The following is a 22,286-nucleotide window of genomic DNA, read 5'->3' as shown; positions in this document are numbered from 1 at the left end:
CTCATTCGCTCTTTGGTGACGGTTTTGCAACTCAATTTGGTATATCTGTTTTCTATGCTCGCTTCCATAACGTCTCTCGACAGCGGCCATCAATGCTTCATAGTTGTTCCGCTCTCCTTCGGGAATCGTCTGTAGGATTTCTGTTGCGAGCTCCTTCAATGCTACGAATAGAGCTGCAACTTTATCTTCAGCATTCCAGTTGTTCCCTGCTGCGGTCTACTCAAACTGTAGCTTAAAGACCTTGAAAGGAACAGAACCGTCAAGGGATGGTGTTTTTACTTGTGGATTGCATGTTTCGTTTTTCTCTTCAATTTTTGTTGTTGATTCTTCCATATCAGGATAAAAGACATACTCGTCCACATCAATTCCTTCCGACTCCATTACCTCTCGTAGCCCTGCTTGAAGTTCGGTCTTATTGCCGGTTGTATTCAATCTACGGTTCTCCAGCTCCTTTTTCAGTTGCTGGATCTTTAATTCACTCAACTTTGCAATGTCCAAGTTGTATTCAAAATCTTCGGAATTTATTCAATAATTCTTCTTCTGACACCAATTGTAACGAATTTACTGCAATTACTCTTATTTGCAACCTTATACTAACGTTCGAATAACTAAACTGTTGAATAAATAACTCCACTATTCAATAATGCAAAATGGCCTTTATTAAAGTACTTCACAATAACCCTTCTATTGCTCGACAGATAGCGTGCTTAAATAAAACTGATTTGTCGTGCCTCAACTTGCGCTCTTTTATACTCTTCGATTTCCTCGTTCCATACTTCTAGGCGATTCCAGAATTTACTTAGTTACCAGCTATAAAATTGTAACTACAGATGCACGTGTATAGCTTCTCATATGCGTGTGTATATGTGAGTGATACTTGTACAAATTATTGCCTACTTTTGAGCGCATATCAGATAAGATATATGCATGTGTTTGTGCGTCTCTTCTGCGCTGCGTGTACGTACATATGTGTAGACATAATGATTGATTCGTTTATGTAGATACAAGTAACTGCCTGCTTTATTGTTGTTGTGGCTTCATTTACTTAGCATCAGACTAGTGATGTGTCACATTAGTGTCACTAATATTCGTCACAGTATTATAAATGGGAATGCTGATTTTCCTTGTTATTTAGAAGGCATAGGTAATACAGGTAAGGGGCCATCGAGAATTAGGTGCGTCGATGGCCATCGATGAGGGTATGTCAAGCACCGGGCGTCGCAACAACACCCGCGGCGCCCCCTATATATATTCGGCCCATTTCTGGTTCTTTTTTCTTGTTGTTCTAATTTTCAGCCTTTTTTTCGTTTCTGCGTTTGATAACCGGTCGTTTCCGGTTCGGTTAAATTTTTGCGTTAGATTTTTTTTTTTAATTTTGAATTTTTAACGGTCTTTCCGTGGCATCCGGTTCGACCGGATGTTGGTTTAATTTTAAATATAAGCGTTTTGAATCGGCTCTGCGCTTTTGTCAGTTTTTTTTTTTTTTGAAAGGCATGATAGATTTTTTTCTGTTTATGGCGCAGGACAGCAAGGTTGGCAAGAACCCCGCCCAGCCGGCATGACTAGCCACAGTGCACGACCAGATCATGCCGACTGCCTTCCTTGCTGCTCCATTAAAGATGCGTTACCATAACATGTCCTAGGACTGGCCCATATACTCCAGCTCAGCATTACAGCAGAGTAATCCTGGAGTACCCACAGTCCAATAAACATCGTGTAGTAATTAAAATCGTTAAAAAAGATCAATGATCGGCTTATAATATGTTCGTGTAGAAACATGAGTTGGTCCATTGCTGCATTACAGTGGAGTAGAATGGTAAGTACTCCAGTAGGACATAAGTGGACCACATGATCCAACAATTTTTGAAGGGTTGCTCGCGGTTAAGAAATTGAAGTGCCATGAATTGTTTATTTGTGTTTCAAATGTATCCACAGAAAATGAGACTACAAATTAATATTAATTTTTAAAATGTTGTTAATAGATGAAATATGAGCAGCCAGTTAAGCAACCATTTTAAAATATGTAAATAACGCAATGTACCAGTCTTCTTAAATTTTTTTGAAAAACACTAGAGCATATGATTTAAGTAATCGAACAGCGATTTAACAGGTAATCTAGGCTATTTACTATTGTGAACGTTTTTTTTTCAAACATTCTCCACTTGTATGAATTCACAATGCACTGGACCTTCAATCAATTTAGTTCAAAGTTTCTGAAATGCACCAACCAGTGCTGCCATTTTAGCTTTTTTCGAGCTAGATTTAGCTTTTTTTCTCCGTTTAGCTTGAAAAGTTTCGATTTAGTTTTAAGCTTTGTAAATAAATTTTTTAGCTCTCTTTAGTTTTTTGAAAAATTTGGGAAAATGGTGAAGATGCAATTTTAGGAAAATTGAATGCATTTGAGATAGATGTTAAAAATTTTAATGGCTTAAAAAAGATACAGTTAGTGTTATGATATACATAAATCGAGGCGTAGTAACTTTGTTAAAGAAAAATCAACCTTTATCATTTTCGCTCCGGGTGTATGCCATTCGATTCGATTGGGTGTTTTATCTGCATCGGAACTATTTTCAAGCGAAACTGAATTTTTGATTTCAGTAACATATAAATACAGGTTCTACAGTTGAATTTTGGGGACTGCCCTGGGTTACTGACGCGACATTCTCATGTATTTAAACCTGCATAAAAGGGAGCATAAGCAGCGTACTGAATTGATATTGTAGTGTTTGGATAGCACTAACAGAATGATTCTTCCCTACAAAATTTTTGGGGACTATGAAAGTTTAAGTACTTATATATCAGTTATAAGTAATTTTTGAATACTTGTGAAAGTATGCAAAAGTTAGCGAAGCTTAGTGGAAATTTCACATTCCTTAAGCTGCAGACATTGGTGCTTTATCGGTAACCTTATAACAGCTGATTCGACCAACCTTATGAGAATGAATGCAATCGATTATTGGTGCCGCTAAGGTCGTAACCGTATCATAGCCAACCAATTGGTTTTTGGTTACCGTCGTAACCATGGTACAATTAACAGGTAGAAGCATAAGTGAAAATGCAACCCTCCCGTGTATTTTGTTGTTGCCGCTTGACCATAAACTGTCAATAGTTCTTTCAATTTTTTCGGTCAAAAGTGACGGAAGAAGAAAACTGACATGTATTTTGTTGTCAACAAAGTGATAATATATATTTAATAAGCCAAAAATTTACAAATCTAACAAATGCAGCGGAGAGAAGAACAAGCAGGAAGCAGAAACCAAATCCGAGGCGAAATCCAGAACAACGCCGTTCGTACCGTTCGCCTGTAAAACCAATACGTTATGAAGTATCCGCCGCTGAGAGTGAAAATTTCAAGAACCAAAAGCGATCAAAAGATCTCGTACGGAAACGTTTGGTTCTGAAAGTGATTATTTTGTTGTTGAGACGACGCCAGCTAAACTTGTGGCACCCAAAATAACCGGTTCGGTGCAAACATCGTCGCACTCTTCAGTATAAAACGGAAGCGTGAAGAAAGGAAAAGTGAACTCTCATGTCAGCAAGAGAAGCAATCCATGAGTAGGTAGTAGTGCAGTTTACGGTACCCACCCTAAAGTTGGGCCAAGATTATCGAGTGAGGTATCGAAAGACGCGTATTAATCTCGAGAACAATAATCCGAAGGCGGACAATTTTTATCTCTGTACGGAGATATTTGCAGTTGAAGTTGGCGATTGTAATGTGGTTATTGTTGTGTTGTAACAACAAAAAAATTGTGCATCCCCGTGGCGGTAGCCACGGTTATACCACACACCCGGACTTGGCATGGCGTAGCCCAGGGTTATATTTTATAAGCGCGGCCGAAGGCCGCCAACGCAGAAAGGTGTTCTGCGCAAAAATACTATGGATCCCACCCCCGGTTTCGGAGGGACCCGCGGGTCTTTTTTCGGTTTTTCGTTGATATCTTTTGAACGGGTACAAAAAGTTAACTTCCGATTTCGGATTCTTGATCTAGACGTGAATACGCGTCTTTTCATACCCCACTCGAAAATTTTGGCCCAAATTTCGGTGGGTACCGTAAACTGCACTATTAACCATGAGTAAATGGCTGGGTAAGAAGAAACCTGAAGAATTAGTTAAATCGTCGAAAAATGCATCTAAAACTAGTAAATATTCGCAGGCGAAAGAAACTAAAGTAGCAGAGGCGTCGTAGACGTATTGTTTATTCACACCCGAAGAAATTGCAGATAATGAACGCAGCGGAAAGGCAAAATTGAGATTTAATGAAAATATGGAGAATGTTGTAACGATTTTACTTGCAAATCCTCTTATTTGCAATCCTCTGCTAAGTTCGAATCACTAAACTGTTGAATAAATAACTCCAATATTGAATAATGGAAAAATGGCCTTTATTAAAGTACTTCACAATGACACTTATACTTTGCTACTCGCAGGCTTAATAACCAAACTGATTGATAATTCAAATTGAACTCTACTATTGGCCGCCAGATCGCGTGCTTAATCAATAACTGATTGATTGCTCAACTCAAACTGAATTACAGCGCCTCTTCATCTGTTGCCTTTTATACCCTTTGGTTTCCTCGTTCGCATTTTTCCAGAATGTACTAGCATTGTCCATGAGCTCTCAAACTTCTCAGCTATAACTAAAATTGCACAATTTTATACATCTTTTAGGCGCTTCCAGAATCTACTAGTCCATTAGCTCTCAAACTTCTCAGATATATGCATGTGTTTGCGCATTGACTCTCCGCTGCTCGTATTCGTACATGGTACATATGTATGTGTAGACGCAATTATTTATTCGTTTATGTAGATACATAAAGATTGAATTATTGATGTGAATGTTTGTAGTTTACAGTCTCTCGCGCGCATATAGGCGTATAAGTAAATGCATCTGTGTGTGACATCTCTCTGGGCTGCCTTATATATGTGTATACTTGATTTGATTATTAACGTAAATACTGCTTGGCATGGCCTTAGCATCGCCTTCGTGATGGGATAATTTAGTGATGCTAATATCCGTGACACTGCCCTCCACCTAAGTCTGATCGTCCCGATCAGACAAATCTCTCGATCTAAACGTTGCCAGCCTTTCCAAATGGACCACTTTCATTTTGGTTCGTGGTTTACCGATGGTTTGTATGCGGTACACTACATCGTTGATCCGTTTTACAACTTTGTATGGGCCTTCCCAATTACACTGCAATTTCGGGGACAAACCTTTTTTACGTTGTGGGTTGTATAACAGCACCAAATCTCCTTCCTGAAAACCTTCTGAATTAATTGCTTTATCATATCTGGCTTTCATCTTGTCACTCATAATCTTTGTTCGTTGCCTTATCAGATCATGTATTTCTCTTAGCTCTTCTTCCAAATCACTAGTGGATTTCCTGACATTTCTCTCCGCATTGGCATCTATCCCAAACTTCAAATCAGCTGGCAGTCTAAGGTCATTGCCAAAAATTACTTTTGCAGGGGTTTGGGCCGTTGTCTCATGCACTGCTGATCGGTAAGCCATCAAGAATAATGGTATGCGGGTATCCCATTCTTTATGGTACTTGTCTACTACTTTCCTTAAGTGCTCCTACAATGTTCTATTGAATCGTTCTACCATACCATCGGATTGAGGATGCAATGCAGTTGTCCGTGTTTTTCGAATGCCCAATGACTTACACATTTCCTGGAACACAGCTGATTCGAAATTCCTGCCTTGGTCAGAATGTAACTCCATTGGTACACCATACCTTGCAACCCATTCGTTTTTAACCACTTCTGCTACTGTTTCTGCTTCTTGGTTTGGGATTGGGTATACCTCTGGCCATTTACTGAAACAATCCATAACCACCAGTACGTATTTGTTTCCGCGGGTGCTAGTAGGAAATGGACCTGCGACATCCATGGCGATCCTTTCAAATGGCGCACCTGAGTTATATTGCTTCATCTGGCTATGACTTCGTGTTCTGGGCCCTTTCGCTCTGCTGCAAACCTCGCAGTTCGCAATCCACTCAGTGACCGACTGACGGTAACCAACCCAATAGAATCTCTGTTTAATCTTCTCGAGCGTCTTCGTGATTCCAAGATGACCTCCGCTTGGACCATTATGCAGCTCGCTGAGCACGTCAGGAATCCTCTTTCTGGGAACAACTATCAGTTTATTCTTGTATTTACCATCCTCACTCTCCCATACTCGATGAAGGCAACCGGATATCAATTCTAAACTGTTCCACTGTGCCCAATATGACTTCGCAATGGGACTCTCTGCTGACATCTCTTCTCTGTTTGGTCTTTCATTTCGTTCGAGCCCTTGCATAACACGTGACAGATCTGCATCTTCTAGCTGGCACTTTCTTAGCTGTTCCTTGTCCCATTCATCTGTACATGTTATATTCATTAGCCGGACATCTATAATGTCTTCTTTAGCCTCGGATTTTGAACAGTGCTTGCATTCCAAACTACATGGTGTTCGTGACATTGCATCAGCATTTCCATGGGTACTACCTTTTCGATACTCAATGGAAAAGTCGTAGCTTTGTAGTCGCTCGATCCACCGTGCCAATTGTCCTTCCGGATTACGGAACTGCAGAAGCCATTTCAACGCTGCGTGATCTGTCCTGACACGGAATCGCTGGCCGTAGAGGTATTTGTGAAAATGTTTAATGCACTCTACCAATGCCAACAGCTCTCTCCGCGTAACACAGTAGTTCCTCTCTGGTTTTCCAATCGAACGGCTGTAATATGCAACTACCTTCTCCTGTCCATCGACCAGTTGTGATAAAACGCCTCCTATAGCATATCCACTCGCATCTGTATCTAGAATAAATGTTGCTCCTGGAATCGGATATGCTAACATTGGGGCAGTGCACAAACGCGCCTTCAATGTTTGGAAAGCCACTTCTTGCTCCTTTTTCCATTCAAAAGCTTTATTTTTTTCTTGTAAGCTCATGGAGGCTATGGGCTACGCTGGAAAAATTTGGTACAAATCGGCGGTAATATGTGCACAGCCCAAGAAAACTTCTCAATTCATGTAGGTTCTGTGGTCTTGGCCAATCCTTTACAGCCTCTATGTTTTCGTTTGCAGTGCAGATGTCCTCTGTCGTTACCTTGTGACCCAAATATTTGACTTCCTTTTTAAACAGCGCACACTTTTTGGGACTTAACTTCAGACCAGCGCCAGCTATTCTCTGGAAAACTTCCTCCAAGTTCTTAAGATGTTCATCAAAGTTCTTGCCCAATACGATGATGTCGTCCAGGTACACCAAGCATGTTTTCCAATGTAGTCCTTTCAGTACATGGTCCATGAGTCTCTCAAAAGTAGCTGGTGCATTACAAAGTCCAAAAGGCATCACTGTAAATTGCCAAAGACCATCACCGACACTGAAGGCTGTTTTCTCTTTATCTTCCTCCTTCACCTCCACTTGCCAGTAGCCGCTTTTCAAGTCCAGCGTGGAAAACCATTTCGTACCAGATAGCGAGTCCAGAGTGTCGTCAATTCTTGGCAATGGGTAGCTATCCTTTTTCGTTACGTCATTCAACTTCCGGTAGTCCATGCAAAACCTCATTTTTCCATCCTTCTTTTTTACAAGTACTACCGGTGAGCTCCACGGACTTGCTGATGGTTCGATGACGCCGCTGTCGCTCATTTCTTGAATGATTTGACTCACAACTTCCCGCTTCGCCAGTGGAACACTACGTGGAGCTTGACGGATCGGCCTCGCATCTCCAGTATCAATTTGGTGTTTCACAACGTTGGTGCGGCCTGGTTTAAAATCATCCTGGTCAAATATGTTCGCGTACTTTAGGAGCAGTTGTTTTGCCTTACTCTGATAGGCTTCCTCTAGCCCATGCGTCCATGCCGTGATATCATTTGAAAGGTTAGTATTACTAGATGAAACGTATTCCTGGAGCTGTTCACAGTTAATAACTACTTCGGCCTCTTGGCATCTTCCCAAAATAGCTCCTTTGGTCAAATTGAATGGTGACTTGAACTCATTGAGTACTCTTACCGGAATACGTCCATCTTGTTTTGTCATAGCCAGGGTTTTTCCTACAAGTATGTTCAGTGCTGATTTATTTGCTGCTTCGACAACCCACAATTTGTTTGTCCCACAATCTCCATCTACCTTTGCCCAGATGACTGCTTCTGATTTTGGTGGTATTTGCTGACTCTCTTCCACCAGCACTCGTTTACTGCTGTAGCCTCTCGTAGCCGAAATTAAGTGGCACATCCATGTTCTTATATCGCATCGTCTTGCTTTGCATATCGATCTTGATGCCTTGGTTGATTAAGAAGTCCACTCCAATTATGATTTCATCAACAATACCTGCCACTATAAAATTGTGAAGTACCGTGACGTTCCCAATTGCTACTTCACATTCTACTTCTCCAATTACCTGGGTGTCCTCTCCCGTGGCTGTACGTAATCTTGCTCCAAGCAATGGTCTTATCTTCTTGTTGACTAAATCTGATCGAATGATGGAATGGGATGCACCCATATCTACAGTTAGTAAACGTTCCTTTCCATCCACATGTCCTCCGACAGTAAGATTGCTTGACCTTCTTCCAATTTGCGAGATAGAGATTATGGGGCATTCAATTGAGGGAGCCAGCTGTCGCCCCTTGCAGCTGACTCGCTTTAGTTTAACGATTGAGTGGATTTGGAGATTTGCTCGTCTCCTTCAGCTCTGCGTTTACGGCCACCCACATTGTTGGAACTATTGGAATTGCTACTGCAATGACGTGCAATGTGACCTGGGTTACCGCATTTGAAACATTTCATAACTCCGGCATTTTTCTCTTGTGATCCCTTTAGAGCTTCCAAAATTGTATCTACCCACTCCGGCCTTTCTACTTCCACACGATGAGCTTTGTATGCTGGTTTACTCAATAATGACGCCATTTCCTGAGTCAATGCATGGGATACCGTTTCAGAAAATGTTTGCTTTGGGTTCGCGTATGTGGCTCGCTTCGTTTCGACGTCCCGTATGCCATTTATAAAGATCTGAATCTTCACTCTTTCCGTGTATTCCACGGGTGCATCCGCATTTGCAAGATGAGCCAATCTTTCAATGTCCGAAGCAAACTCCTGCAAAGTCTCGTTAGCTTTTTGGTAGCGGTTTTGCAATTCTATTTGAAATATCTGTTTCCTGTGTTCGCTTCCGTATCGCCGTTCTACAGCAGCCATCAATGCGTCATAACTGTTCCGTTCGTACTCTGGAATATTCTGTAAGATTTCGGCAGCTGGTCCTTTCAATGCTACGAAGAGTGCGGCAACTTTATCTTCCACATTCCAGTTGTTCACTGCTGCGGTCTTCTCAAACTGTAGCTTAAAGACTTGGAAAGGAACAGAACCGTCAAAGGATGGTGTTTTTACCTTTGGATTACTCGCTGAAACTGCTGGACGATTTAATTGTAACTGCTGAATCCGATCTTTCAAAGCATCCATCTCAGCTTCCATTTTATCTTGTCGTTCACTAAAACCCTCCAACTGCGATGATATGCGATCCTCTTGCGCTTTCAACTGCTGATCCAACTGAGATATCATATATGTCTTCTCTTCTTCCAGTTGCGATGCCATATATGTCTTCTGTTCTTCCAGTTGAGATGACATTTGCGACGACATTTCTGAAATACGCGTTTCTTGTGCTTCCATTTGTGATGACATATACGTTTTCTGTTCTTCCAGTTGAGTTTCCATCTTGGATGTTATACGGGTTTCCTGCGATTCCAGTTGTGAAGAAATTTGTGTCGACATTTCTGAAATACGTGTTTCTTGTGCTTCAATTTTCGATGTTACTGTCGACGTTTGTGCAGATATTGCAGGCAATATCAAGTTCAAGTCTGTGCTGGTAACCGTTTGCGATGTTTCGTTTTTCTCTTCAATTTTTGTTGTCTCCTCGCCATCAAGATGAAAGGCATACTCTTCCACATCAATTCCTTCTGCTTCCATTGCCTCTTGTAGCCGTGCCTGAAGTTCAAGTTTAACGCCCCTTGTATTCAATCCACGGGTCTCCAACTCCTTCTTTAGTTGCTGGATCTTCAATTCACTGAACTTTGCCATGTCCTTGTTGTCCTTTGGAATTTATTCAACAATTCCTCTTCTGACACCAATTGTAACGATTTTACTTGCAAATCCTCTTATTTGCAATCCTCTGCTAAGTTCGAATCGCTAAGCTGTTGAATAAATAACTCCTATATTGAATAATGGAAAAATGGCCTTTATTAAAGTACTTCACAATAACCCTTCTATTGCTCGACAGATAGCGTGCTTAAATAAAACTGATTTGTCGTGCCTCAACTTGCGCTCTTTTATACTCTTCGATTTCCTCGTTCCATACTTCTAGGCGATTCCAGAATTTACTTAGTTACCAGCTATAAAATTGTAACTACAGATGCACGTGTATAGCTTCTCATATGCGTGTGTATATGTGAGTGATACTTGTACAAATTATTGCCTACTTTTGAGCGCATATCAGATAAGATATATGCATGTGTTTGTGCGTCACTTCTGCGCTTCGTGTACGTACATATGTGTAGACATAATGATTGATTCGTTTATGTAGATACAAGTAACTGCCTGCTTTATTGTTGTTGTGGCTTCATTTACTTAGCATCAGACTAGTGATGTGTCACATTAGTGTCACTAATATTCGTCACAGTATTATAAATGGGAATGCTGATTTTCCTTGTTATTTAGAAGGCATAGGTAATGCAGGTAAGGGGCCATCGATAATTAGGTGCGTCGATGGCCATCGATGAGGGTGGGTCAAGCACCGGGCGTCGCAACAACACCCGCGGCGCCCCCTATATATATTCGGCCCATTTCTGGTCCTTTTTTTCTTGTTGTTCTAATTTTCAGCCTTTTTTTCGTTTCTGCGTTTGATAACCGGTCGTTTCCGGTTCGGTTAAATTTTTGCGTTAGATTTTTTTTTTTAATTTTGAATTTTTAACGGTCTTTCCGTGGCATCCGGTTCGACCGGATGTTGGTTTAATTTGAAATATAAGCGTTTTGAATCGGCTCTGCGCTTTTGTCAGTTTTTTTTTTTTTGAAAGGCATGATAGATTTTTTTCTGTTTATGGCGCAGGACAGCAAGGTTGGCAAGAACCCCGCCCAGCCGGCATGACTAGCCACAGTGCACGACCAGATCATGCCGACTGCCTTCCTTGCTGCTCCATTAAAGATGCGTTACCATAACATGTCCTAGGACTGGCCCATATACTCCAGCTCAGCATTACAGCAGAGTAATCCTGGAATACCCACAGTCCAATAAACATCGTGTAGTAATTACAATCGTTAAAAAAGATCAATGATCGGCTTATAATATGTTCGTGTAGAAACATGAGTTGGTCCATTGCTGCATTACAGTGGAGTAGAATGGTAAGTACTCCAGTAGGACATAAGTGGACCACATGATCCAACAATTTTTGAAGGGTTGCTCGCGGTTAAGAAATTGAAGTGCCATGAATTGCTTATTTGTGTTTCAAATGTATCCACAGAAAATGAGACTACAAATTAATATTAATTTTTAAAATGTTGTTAATAGATGAAATATGAGCAGCCAGTTAAGCAACCATTTTAAAATATGTAAATAACGCAATGTACCAGTCGTCTTAAATTTTTTTTTGAAAAACACTAGAGCAAATGATTTAAGTAATCGAACAGCGATTTAACAGGTAATCCAGGCTATTTACTATTGTGAACGTTTTTTTTTCAAACATTCGCCACTTGTATGAATTCACAATGCACTGGACCTTCAATCAATTTAGTTCAAAGTTTCTGAAATGCACCAACCAGTGTTGCCATTTTAGCTTTTTTCGAGCTAGATTTAGCTTTTTTTCTCCGTTTAGCTTGAAAAGTTTCGATTTAGTTTTAAGCTTTGTAAATAAATTTTTTAGCTCTCTTTAGTTTTTTGAAAAATTTGGGAAAATGGTGAAGATTCAATTTTAGGAAAATTGAATGCATTTGAGATAGATGTTAAAAATTTTAATGGCTTAAAAAAAGATACAGTTAGTGTTATGATATACATAAATCGAGGCGTAGTAACTTTGTTAAAGAAAAATCAACCTTTATCATTTTCGCTCCGGGTGTATGCCATTCGATTCGATTGGGTGTTTCATCTGCATCGCAACTATTTTCAAGCGAAATTGAATTTTTGATTTCAGTAACATATAAATACAGGTCCTACAGTTGAATTTTGGGGACTGCCCTGGGTTACTGACGCGACATTCTCATGCATTTAAACCTGCATAAAAGGGAGCATAAGCAGCGTACTGAATTGATATTGTAGTGTTTGCCCTACAAGAAACGCTGATAGTTTTACTAATACACTCACACTTGTAATTGACAATGCTGATCCTGCGATGACGTAAACATTGATACTCAAATTTATGTATGTTCCTTTGCTCGCTCACGCATGTCCGCATGTTCCCAACGACAGCCTATAATTATGAAAAAGGACTCAAACTGGGAAGGCTTCGGACACCTGGTACAGAACAAAAGAACATACAGCAGATACCATAATGCATGTGAGACAGATACATAATCCTCAACGGAATTTTATGTATGCGAGAACAGATTATCCGATTTAATCATGTTGTCACTACTGACTGTCATACGGCAGTCAAATGATTATCACGGTTGTTTTGTTATTTTTTAAATTCCGCCATTTTCAAACGACGAAAACCATATAAAAAATAAGTCTAAAAAATGAAAAAGAGAGCATTTCAAAGCTCCATGCTAAAAGAAAAAAAATCTAAAATAATATTAAAAAATACCAAAAGCTGTCGGAATGTATGGGGCGCACTCAAAAAATTGATTCGCGAAAAATAATAGTGGTTAGTGGTGATTCATTTTTAAATGTGTTTCCGCATGAGGAAATCGCTCTTCTGTTGTTTTGTTATTTTCTGAATTTAAATTGAACATTTTGAACTCGAATTCTTATAAAACTATTTATTTTAAACAAATAAGAAACACGTATGCTTTTATCACGTACAAAATTAAAAACGTAATGAAATAAAGTAAATAAAAAGAAAAAAGCATTGTTTCTTTTTTGGCGGAATATAACAATGGTCATTTATGATAGTATAACCGTCAAACCTGATATCTACAGTAAACTATCATTTATGACACTTTTTGATAGTTAGAGTGTCAGCACTGATCCAGGAAAAGGAATGAGAGTGAGCAGTACGGCTATATACTTAATCAGTAGGCCATGTTAGTGTATAAGAAGGAGACAAAAACTCACACGCACACAGTTGTTTACATCACATTTGCGCAAGTCCCCTTAAGTTTGTGATAGAAAGTTTGTATGAGGCGCTGATCGTTAGGTTGACATTGCTGACAATCAGATGATAGTCATATGATAGTCAGTGTTCTTGTAGGGTGGATAGCACTAACAGAATGATTCTTCCCTACAAAATTTTTGGGGACTATGAAAGTTTAAGTACTTAAATATCAGTTATAAGGAATTTTTGAATACTTGTGAAAGTATGCAAAAGTTAGCGAAGCTTAGTGGAAATTTCACATTCCTTAAGCTGCAGACATTGGTGCTTTATCGGTAACCTTATAACAGCTGATTCGACCAACCTTATGAGAATGAATGCAATCGATTATTGGTGCCGCTAAGGTCGTAACCGTATCATAGCCAACCAATTGGTTTTTGGTTACCGTCGTAACCATGGTACAATTAACAGGTAGAAACATAAGTGAAAATGCAACCCTCCCGTGTATTTTGTTGTTGCCGCTTGACCATAAACTGTCAATAGTTCTTTCAATTTTTTCGGTAAAAGTGACGGAAGAAGAAAACTGACATGTAATTTGTTGTCAACAAAAAGTGATAATATAGATTTAATAAGCCAAAAATTTACAAATCTAACAAATGCAGCGGAGAGAAGAACAAACCAAATCCGAGGCGAAATCCAGAACAACGCCGTTCGTACCGTTCGCTTGTAAAACCAATACGTTATGAAGTATCCGCCGCTGAGAGTGAAAATTTCAAGAACCAAAAGCGGTCAAAAGATCTCGTACGGAAACGTTTGGTTCTGAAAGTGATTATTTTGTTGTTGAGACGACGCCAGCTAAACTTGTGGCACCCAAAATAACCGGTTCGGTGCAAACATCGTCGCACTCTTCAGTATAAAAACGGAAGCGTGAAGAAAGGAAAAGTGAACTCTTATGTCAGCAAGAGAAGCAATCCATGAGTAGGTAGTAGTGCAGTTTACGGTACCCACCCTAAAGTTGGGCCAAGATTATCGAGTGAGGTATCGAAAGACGCGTATTAATCTCGAGAACAATAATCCGAAGACGGAAAAGAAAAATTTTATCTCTGTCCGAAGATATTTGCAGTTGAAGTTGGCGATTTTAATGTGGTTATTGTTGTGTTGTAACCACAAAAAAATTGTGCATCACCGTGGCGGTAGCCACGGTTATACCACACACCCGGACTTGGCATGGCGTAGCCCAGGGTTATTTCTTATAAGCGCGGCCGAAGGCCGCCAACGCAGAAAGGTGTTCTGCGCAAAAATACTATGGATCCCACCCCCGGTTTCGGAGGGACCCGCGGGTCTTTTTTCGGTTTTTCGTTAATATCTTTTGAACGGGTAAAAAAAGTTAACTTAAGCTTTCGGATTCTTGATCTAGACGTAAATACGCGTCTTTTCATACCCCACTCGAAAATTTTGGCCCAAATTTCGGTGGGTACCGTAAACTGCACTATTACCCATGAGTAAATGGCTGGGTAAGAAGAAACCTGAAGAATTAGTTAAATCGTCGAAAAATGCATCTAAAACTAGTAAATATTCGCAGGCGAAAGAAACTAAAGCAGCAGAGGCGTCGTAGACGTATTGTTTATTGAACACCCGAAGAAATTGCAGATAATGAACGCAGCGGAAAGGCAAAATTGAGATTTAATGAAAATATGGAGAATGTTGTAACGATTTTACTTGCAAATCCTCTTATTTGCAATCCTCTGCTAAGTTCGAATCTCTAAACTGTTGAATAAATAACTCCAATATTGAATAATGGAAAAATGGCCTTTATTAAAGTACTTCACAATGACACTTATACTTTGCTACTCGCAGGCTTAATAACCAAACTGATTGATAATTCAAATTGAACTCTACTATTGGCCGCCAGATCGCGTGCTTAATCAATAACTGATTGATTGCTCAACTCAAACTGAATTACAGCGCTCCAAATATGTATATCCTGTTTAATGTTTTTTAAAAAATTATCTGTCCTTTGATCCCTTATAAAACCAATCATATTAAAATAAGAAAGGCAGACCCCACCCAGATTTCACTTTTTTAATATTTTAGGGCTTTTGTCGGATATGACTTCGGTTCACCGAATTTCATGCGAACGTTCTGAGTTGCCCTGATCGAACCTTCCAGTCACCACCGGGCTAAGGGCCTCACTACATTCCCATGGTAGAACATTCCAGTCGTAAAAGGCAACTAAAACACATAAGCCCTAAGATTCGAGGGGTGCAAAATGGGTTCTCTCGCAGTCGGCCTCGTACCTGAGCTTAGCGAATTCATATCCGAAAAGGACTCCCATATCCATAACACCACTAACTTTTATTGTGGTTGTAGCAGTGCTTCGCCCAATCCAAAAGTTGCGATCACTCACACATCAATATCCTTTTACGGGAAACTTGGAGTTTGAGGAAATTTGCTAAGAGATAAGGGTGTAAGAGGCGTTGGTTCCACATTGTAATTGAAAAGATGGTTGGTGATTTTAGTTGTTGTAGCGATAAACACTTTTTCTGCCGGCAAGGTACTTGAGAATTTGTTAAGGTTGTAGGTCCTGATCGAACGTCACACCCAGTATTATTGTTTGTAGGTCAGTTGGTAACGTAATGCCATCGACATGGGTGTCCAATATTGCCGAAATTTGCCGCATACACGTTGTAAACAAGACCGCCGAGGATTTGGTTTAATTCTTCCAGGTTTTGATGTTACGTTCCTGAACTGCACCGATGCCCGCCGACCACACATATAATTTGCAGTCCACCTTTTAGATTGAGTAGACACTTCAAAGTCTAGAGCCAACGTTCTGTGATTGACGTGTCAAAGGTCTTGATAAGTCTAGCGCTACGAGTACTGTTTTATAACCCTAGAATATCATACTTATTTTTAATACGTAAACATCATACTTCGTCGAACTGACTACGGTAATATTTAAAAGGGTACAAAGGATGTCTCCTGTTTAAAAAAATGTTTAAATTTGTATTAATAAATTCCACCGTGGTGTGATGGTAGCGTGCTCCGCCTATCACACCGTATGCCCTGGGTTCAACTCCCGGGCAAAGCAACATCAAAATTTTAGAAATAAGGTTTTTCAATTAGAAGAAAATTTTTCTAAGCGGGGTCGCCCCTCGGCAGTGTTTGGCAAGTGCTCCGGGTGTATTTCTGCCATGAAAAGCTCTCAGTGAAAACTCATCTGCCTTGCAGATGCCGTTCGGAGTCGGCATAAAGCATGTAGGTCCCGTCCGGTCAATTTGTAGGGAAAAATCAAGAGGAGCACGACGCAAATTGGAAGAGAAGCTCGGCCTTAGATCTCTTCGGAGGTTATCGCGCCTTAAATTTATTTATTTTTATTTTTAAATTCTTTTTAATGTAATATGAAATAAGACAAAAACAGTTTAGGTTTTTAATATTATCTATACAAAAAATCAGCAAAAAAAAAAAAACATATAATTTAAGGAGAAAAACTAAAAACAAAAACATGCGTCGTCGTTTCGACGAAGTATGATATTCTAGGGATAATGGGGTCTTGGTTCATTTCGCAATTTATTTGTGTGTTGATGTCATTCAGAGCAGTGGTGGTAAGCAATTTTCGAAAGCATTGCGAATGATTTGCAAGTCGCAGGCTTATGGTGAAATTACTACTGGCGATAGGAGAGAGTTCGGACGATATGAAACTCCTATGTTAGCTGGTTTCCCACCTTTAGTAGCGGTACCACCCTCGCCAGTTTCAATTTGTGAGGCATTCAGGGACGGGCCTACTGCTTTAGATGATTTAGAATATTCGATGGCTTGTTGTTGTTGTTATAGCAGTGCTTCGCCCCATCCAATAGGAGCGACCGATCACAAATTTTCATCAATATCCTCTAACGGGAGTCCAAGGAAAGTTGCTGTTTCAACAGGGGTGGACCATAGTGAGAGGGGTGTTAGAGGCGTTGGTTCTATATTACAATTGAAGAGATTGTTGGTGTCATGTGGGGACACATTGGAAGCAGGGTATACATTTTGTATGATGGGGTTGATTCTGGATAGGAAGGAGTTTAGCCTGTTACAGTATCCAGAACGAAGTTGAGCTAGAGTGACTCGCGTTTCCCTGGGGAGTGTGCGAACATCTTCCGCAAGTTTTGGGTACTGTTCTTTGAGTACTGGATTCACCGGGCCATTTCTGGCATAAAGGTCCGACGCCTGTTTTTGGAGTTCACTGAGGACCTGCTTGTGTTTTTTTTGCTTCATACGGCTGAGTTCTCAGGTGCCGTATTACCTCATAATGCTTACGGAGATGACTCCTTAAGCTCCTAGGCGGTATTGGCTTGATCCATCTTTACTTCGTACATAAAATGTTTAACCTTTTTTTATATATACAGTACTCTAAGCTATTTGCCAATCCCTTAATGCCTGAGTGGCTGGTTCACATATTCAAGGATAAGTACAATTTTTCGTATAACGAAGCTGTTACACGTTTAGAAGAACAAATACAATGGATGCAGATATGGGTGTAGAAGATCAGCAAAGAGCCGCCTTATTGTATTATATGAATCCTTTTTATTGTTAATACCCACATAATATATGTATGTCTATGCAAAATAAGTAGAAAAAAGTTTAAATTTTTAACACGCACATCTTATTTATTTAATTTTATTTATCAGTCTACAAATTAAACAATTATACAGACAATTTAAAGATATAATGGACGATATAAATAACAATATTAAACATTATTTAATTAAACGCTTGATAATTTGAATTCAAAACTTAGAAGTAAGCAGAAGTTTAAAATGTTGTAAACGAATTCTTGTATCTCCAAACGACCTCGCTCAAAGTACTCATGAGGGAGCTGTTTGCCCAGTAGGGGGCATATGAAGACAATGATCAAATCACAATTTTGCAAACAAGTTTCCAATAACTAGCACTTTCATATTTAAAATAGAGGGTTGAGCAGTATTACCACGGTTAGCGTTCTTGCTTCATTTCGAATTACAAATTTAATGTAGTTAAATGGCATTTTTTCATACTGAGAAACGAGTCACAGGCTTCAAAATTTTTGCACTGTTTGTTAAAACCATGACATAAACAGCGAAGTGGTTTATGCATTTCATAATTCGATCTGCATGTAGCTACAAAAATTTAAAGAAAATGTCTAGATGGCCTAGTTGGAACGTTAAACTTTATTTCGCCAAGCAAAAATGGACTATTTATCGACCCACTTATTAGTTGTACAATAAACCAGACCCCATGCATCTCCCTGTGGCTCTTTAACGTGGGCAACTGTAGTAAGTTTAACCGGTTGCAGTAGGGGGAAAGATTTTTGGAAGTATCCCATGTTAAGTGTTTTAAAGCAAAAAACAAAAATTGTTTCTGGACCATTCCAGCTTGTCAGAATGAACCTGATAACGTGGATTCCAAATTATTGAAGCGTATTCGAAAATAGGCCTGACCAATGCACAGTGTTTCGTGTAGAACAAGCTAGTTGGACAAAAACAAAGTTCTTATTCCAAGAAAAGTGTAATGAGAAATGAAAGAAAACAAACAAAATAACGGGATTTTTGCTTTTTTTTTTGAGATTTTTGCTCATATATATTTAGTAATTGAAGTAAGAAGGCAGGAGTGGCCGTAAAATGCATTGATTAATTTGCAAAATTCTTGTTGAATATTAAGCTTCATATTTCTTTTAAGTGAACACTTTTATATAATTTTTTTGATGGATTCTAAGCTCGAAGGTAAGAAAATATATTTAACATTCCGTTATTAAGAAGAAAAGGTATTTTTTCTCTATATTTTTAACTTTAGGGACAAAAAAGTTACATACATCCGCCGACATCGGGGCTAAATTTTACATATGTTATAGTCGCAAGTATTCTCTAATAGTCCAAAGAAAAAACCATTGCGAATTCTTTGCACATCTATTTAAATTTTTTTTTTTTTTTGTAGATTTAGTTATCTCTACATATAAAATAGGATGTACATATGTACGTACCAGCTCCGACGAGATATTTGAACCTTTAAAGCTGATCTACAAACGGCAGCACAACAATCAACACTATTCACCCTGTCGGAAAATCAAAAAAATAAAAACACAAAGCAGTTTAGTTATAACCGTACCAAGAACGGAGTTTTTTGACATTTGGGTTCAACATTCGAAGGAAACCAGATATAAAGAATTATTGAGTTTTGTTGTACTTAAGTACGATTTAAGCGAAGCAGCCGAGTATTCGATAAAAAGTTTAAGCTTACAAATATCGGCATATTCGTCGAAGCTGGATCAAAAGTGGAACACTTCTGGAAGACATAAGGAGCGATTTTTGAATAAAAACTCGGAGTGGCTTTCGGGTCCAGACTTCACATTTACAATAACGGTTGTAACGACAGCCTTTGAGGATTTTTCTGACGACACGCAAGCGGGTATATGAACAGATGTGTAAGCAACCGCTAATCAAATCTCCTTCTCCGCTTTACGATATTAACAAAGCGGATGTTTGATTGTGTGAGTGGGTTGAACTGTCGCTTGCGCATATGTGTATATACGTGCCGCCTAAGGGGCGAACGCGGATTGGCTCAACCAAAGCAGGAAGGCGATTCGTGACTTACGGTGTCCTAATTGCCGCAAGGATTAGTAGGTATAAAAGGGGGTCCCGCTAACCAACAGCATTCAAAATTGAAAAGTCGCGGTCTTAACTAGTGCCAAAAGTGAAGTGAAAAGTTTTGTATTCAAAGTGCGTTTTGTTCACCTTAAAGTGTGGGTGCGCGAGTGACAAAATATTTTTTAAAGTGCGGTTTCACGCGAAAAGTAAACGCGAGCGAAAAAAAAAATAAGAGTGAACCTTGATACCAGGGAATCCTCCCTAGGTGCACCGCAGAGCAAGGAGTATCGCCACAACTGGGCGTGGAAAAATCCCCGCAAGGAAGCAGAAAAGTCACAGGTAAGCCAAAGTGTGATATTTGAAATTCCTTTAATTTTTTTGAGAAACCATTGTGTTTTTTTTTTACCCCCGTTTTTTTTTACATCTTTTTCCTTTTATTAGAACATTTTCTTTTTTTTTGAACCTTGGTCTAAATAATTTTGTTTGAAATTAACATTTTTTTTTTGGTAAATTTTTTTGAAGCAGGAGAGTTGTTAGTAAACCATTTTATTTTTAAAAAAAAAAAATTAATTGAGGTAAAAATAGTTTCGAATCGTTAGATCGGCTCAACCTAAAATCCACTGTGCGAAAGTAGAGTTTTTCATAAATGTTTCTTTGGCGCTTTTACACAAAAATCATTCCTCTATTACCAAGCTAAAAATTTTTTTTTACCCAAAATTCCCTTTCAAATGTTGACCGTTTTTCGGTGTAAATACTTGCATTCCCGTCGAAATATTTGTTGTGAATTTTTAAATTTTTTGACTTTTATTCGATCGAATTTGGTCTTAATTTAAAATTCATAAATATTAAAATATGCATAGGTGCACTTACATGTACATATGTATATACATATATATGTACACGAGCACATATGCAAACAAAAGTTAGATTAAAAGAAGAAGAGAGGAGATAATTGAAATATTTTTTTGTTAAGTCATTTTAAATTTAGAAGAAGAGAAACAAAATAACTAAATTTTTTTCAAATCCAGAAAAAATTTTAAACAAAAATTCTTTAAAATAAAAATATTTTAAAATATATGCGTTCTCTTTTTGCAGCGCACGAAGCCAGCCGAAGGCCGCGACTTCTTTTTACATAAATTTACACAAAATCACACGCAAAAACATACAAAAAGATACGAATTTGGTCGAAGAAAACACACAAATCAACAACAGACACCAACCACACATACAAAAGGGGTCAATCGTCAAATTAAGGGATTGGGTTCTGGTCAAAAGGCTATATTGGCCAAAAGCATCCAAACGCATTAGCGCCAAGATTTCGCAAACACATACACAAACACGCACACACAACATAATCATAAAGTCACCAACATCACACCAACAAGAAAATAAGAACAAACCCGAACATCAAAGGCAAGACACGCAACTTCACACTAATACAAGGCAAAATCCATGAACACGACACAAAACATTATATACTAGCACACATGAACACAAAATCCCTCAACATAACTACGGCGACATACTGGTAAGTGGCCCAGCAACATCCTGCACAGTGGCTGGCAACAAGTCAAGACAATACCCAGCAACATAGGTAACATTACGAATCCACCACCACGAAAATATCAATACATGTAACAAGCAACATCACTCACCAGCAACAACGGAGCAGAACATCACAAATTGAGCGAACGGGAGAGCCAATCAAATTTCCCCCACTGGCGCTCTCATCATCTCACCTGCCCACCACTCCGATAAGTCATTAGGGCTCACCAGGAAAATTTAAGAATTTAATAATACAAAAAAAAATATTATTAATTTTTTTTGCTAAGTAATCACATTTGCGTTTTTTTCTTTTGTTTTAATTTTTTTATATTTTTGTAAAACTTATATAAGAATCGAAGCTGTAAGATAGAATTTTTTTAGTTTTGCAAAACTTATTTGCTTTTGAATTTTTTCCACTGATTGCGCTTTCTTTTTAATTAGTTTACATAAGCAGTCACTTGTGTGCAAAAGGTCATAAGTGGGCTTCAGTTAGATATTCTCTTTGGGATTTTTCTTCTGCTTTGTTTACAATAAGAATTTTTAGACTATTGTAGTATAATTTTTTTCTTAATTACATTAATTGAGTTGGTTACTTCTAATGAAACTTACTCATCCCACTTTTGCACACAAATTTCTTTTATTTTGGTAAACATTTTTTTATTTGTCAAAGTTATGAATTTTAATTTGTTTCTTTTAATCATTAATATTATGGAGATTTTTTTTACACTATTCATTCCATCTGAACTTTAAATTCAATTAATATTTTTTTTTACTTTTTGCGATTGCACTTAACCTTTTTTTATCTCTCACTTAATGCACTCGCGCGATTATTTTTTCTTAAATTTTTTTATTTCACAAAAACTCATATTTTTTTTACGTCCGCGCAACCGAAGTAAAAATCGAAACTAAAAGAAAACTTAAACAT

The 22,286-nt window shown here is 38.7% G+C and overlaps 1 protein-coding gene across 1 annotated transcript in view; it reads right to left on the bottom strand.

Annotated features, from left to right (window-relative positions):
- Positions 1-21,980, bottom strand: part of pps (protein partner of snf) — a 155,184-nt gene extending 133,204 nt beyond the window's left edge. The window contains exon 1 of the mRNA XM_067759552.1: positions 21,472-21,980. Within this exon, the coding sequence (XP_067615653.1) occupies positions 21,472-21,493 (22 nt within the window). The 5' untranslated portion in view covers positions 21,494-21,980. The remainder of the gene's footprint in view (positions 1-21,471) is intronic.
- Between the last annotated feature and the right edge of the window lie 306 nt (positions 21,981-22,286).

The sequence above is a fragment of the Eurosta solidaginis genome, chromosome 1, assembly GCF_040869045.1.
Source record: "Eurosta solidaginis isolate ZX-2024a chromosome 1, ASM4086904v1, whole genome shotgun sequence".
NCBI lineage: Eukaryota > Metazoa > Arthropoda > Insecta > Diptera > Tephritidae > Eurosta > Eurosta solidaginis.
The sequence above is the reverse complement of the archived record's forward strand: the minus strand, read 5'-3'. Positions and strand labels throughout refer to the sequence as shown.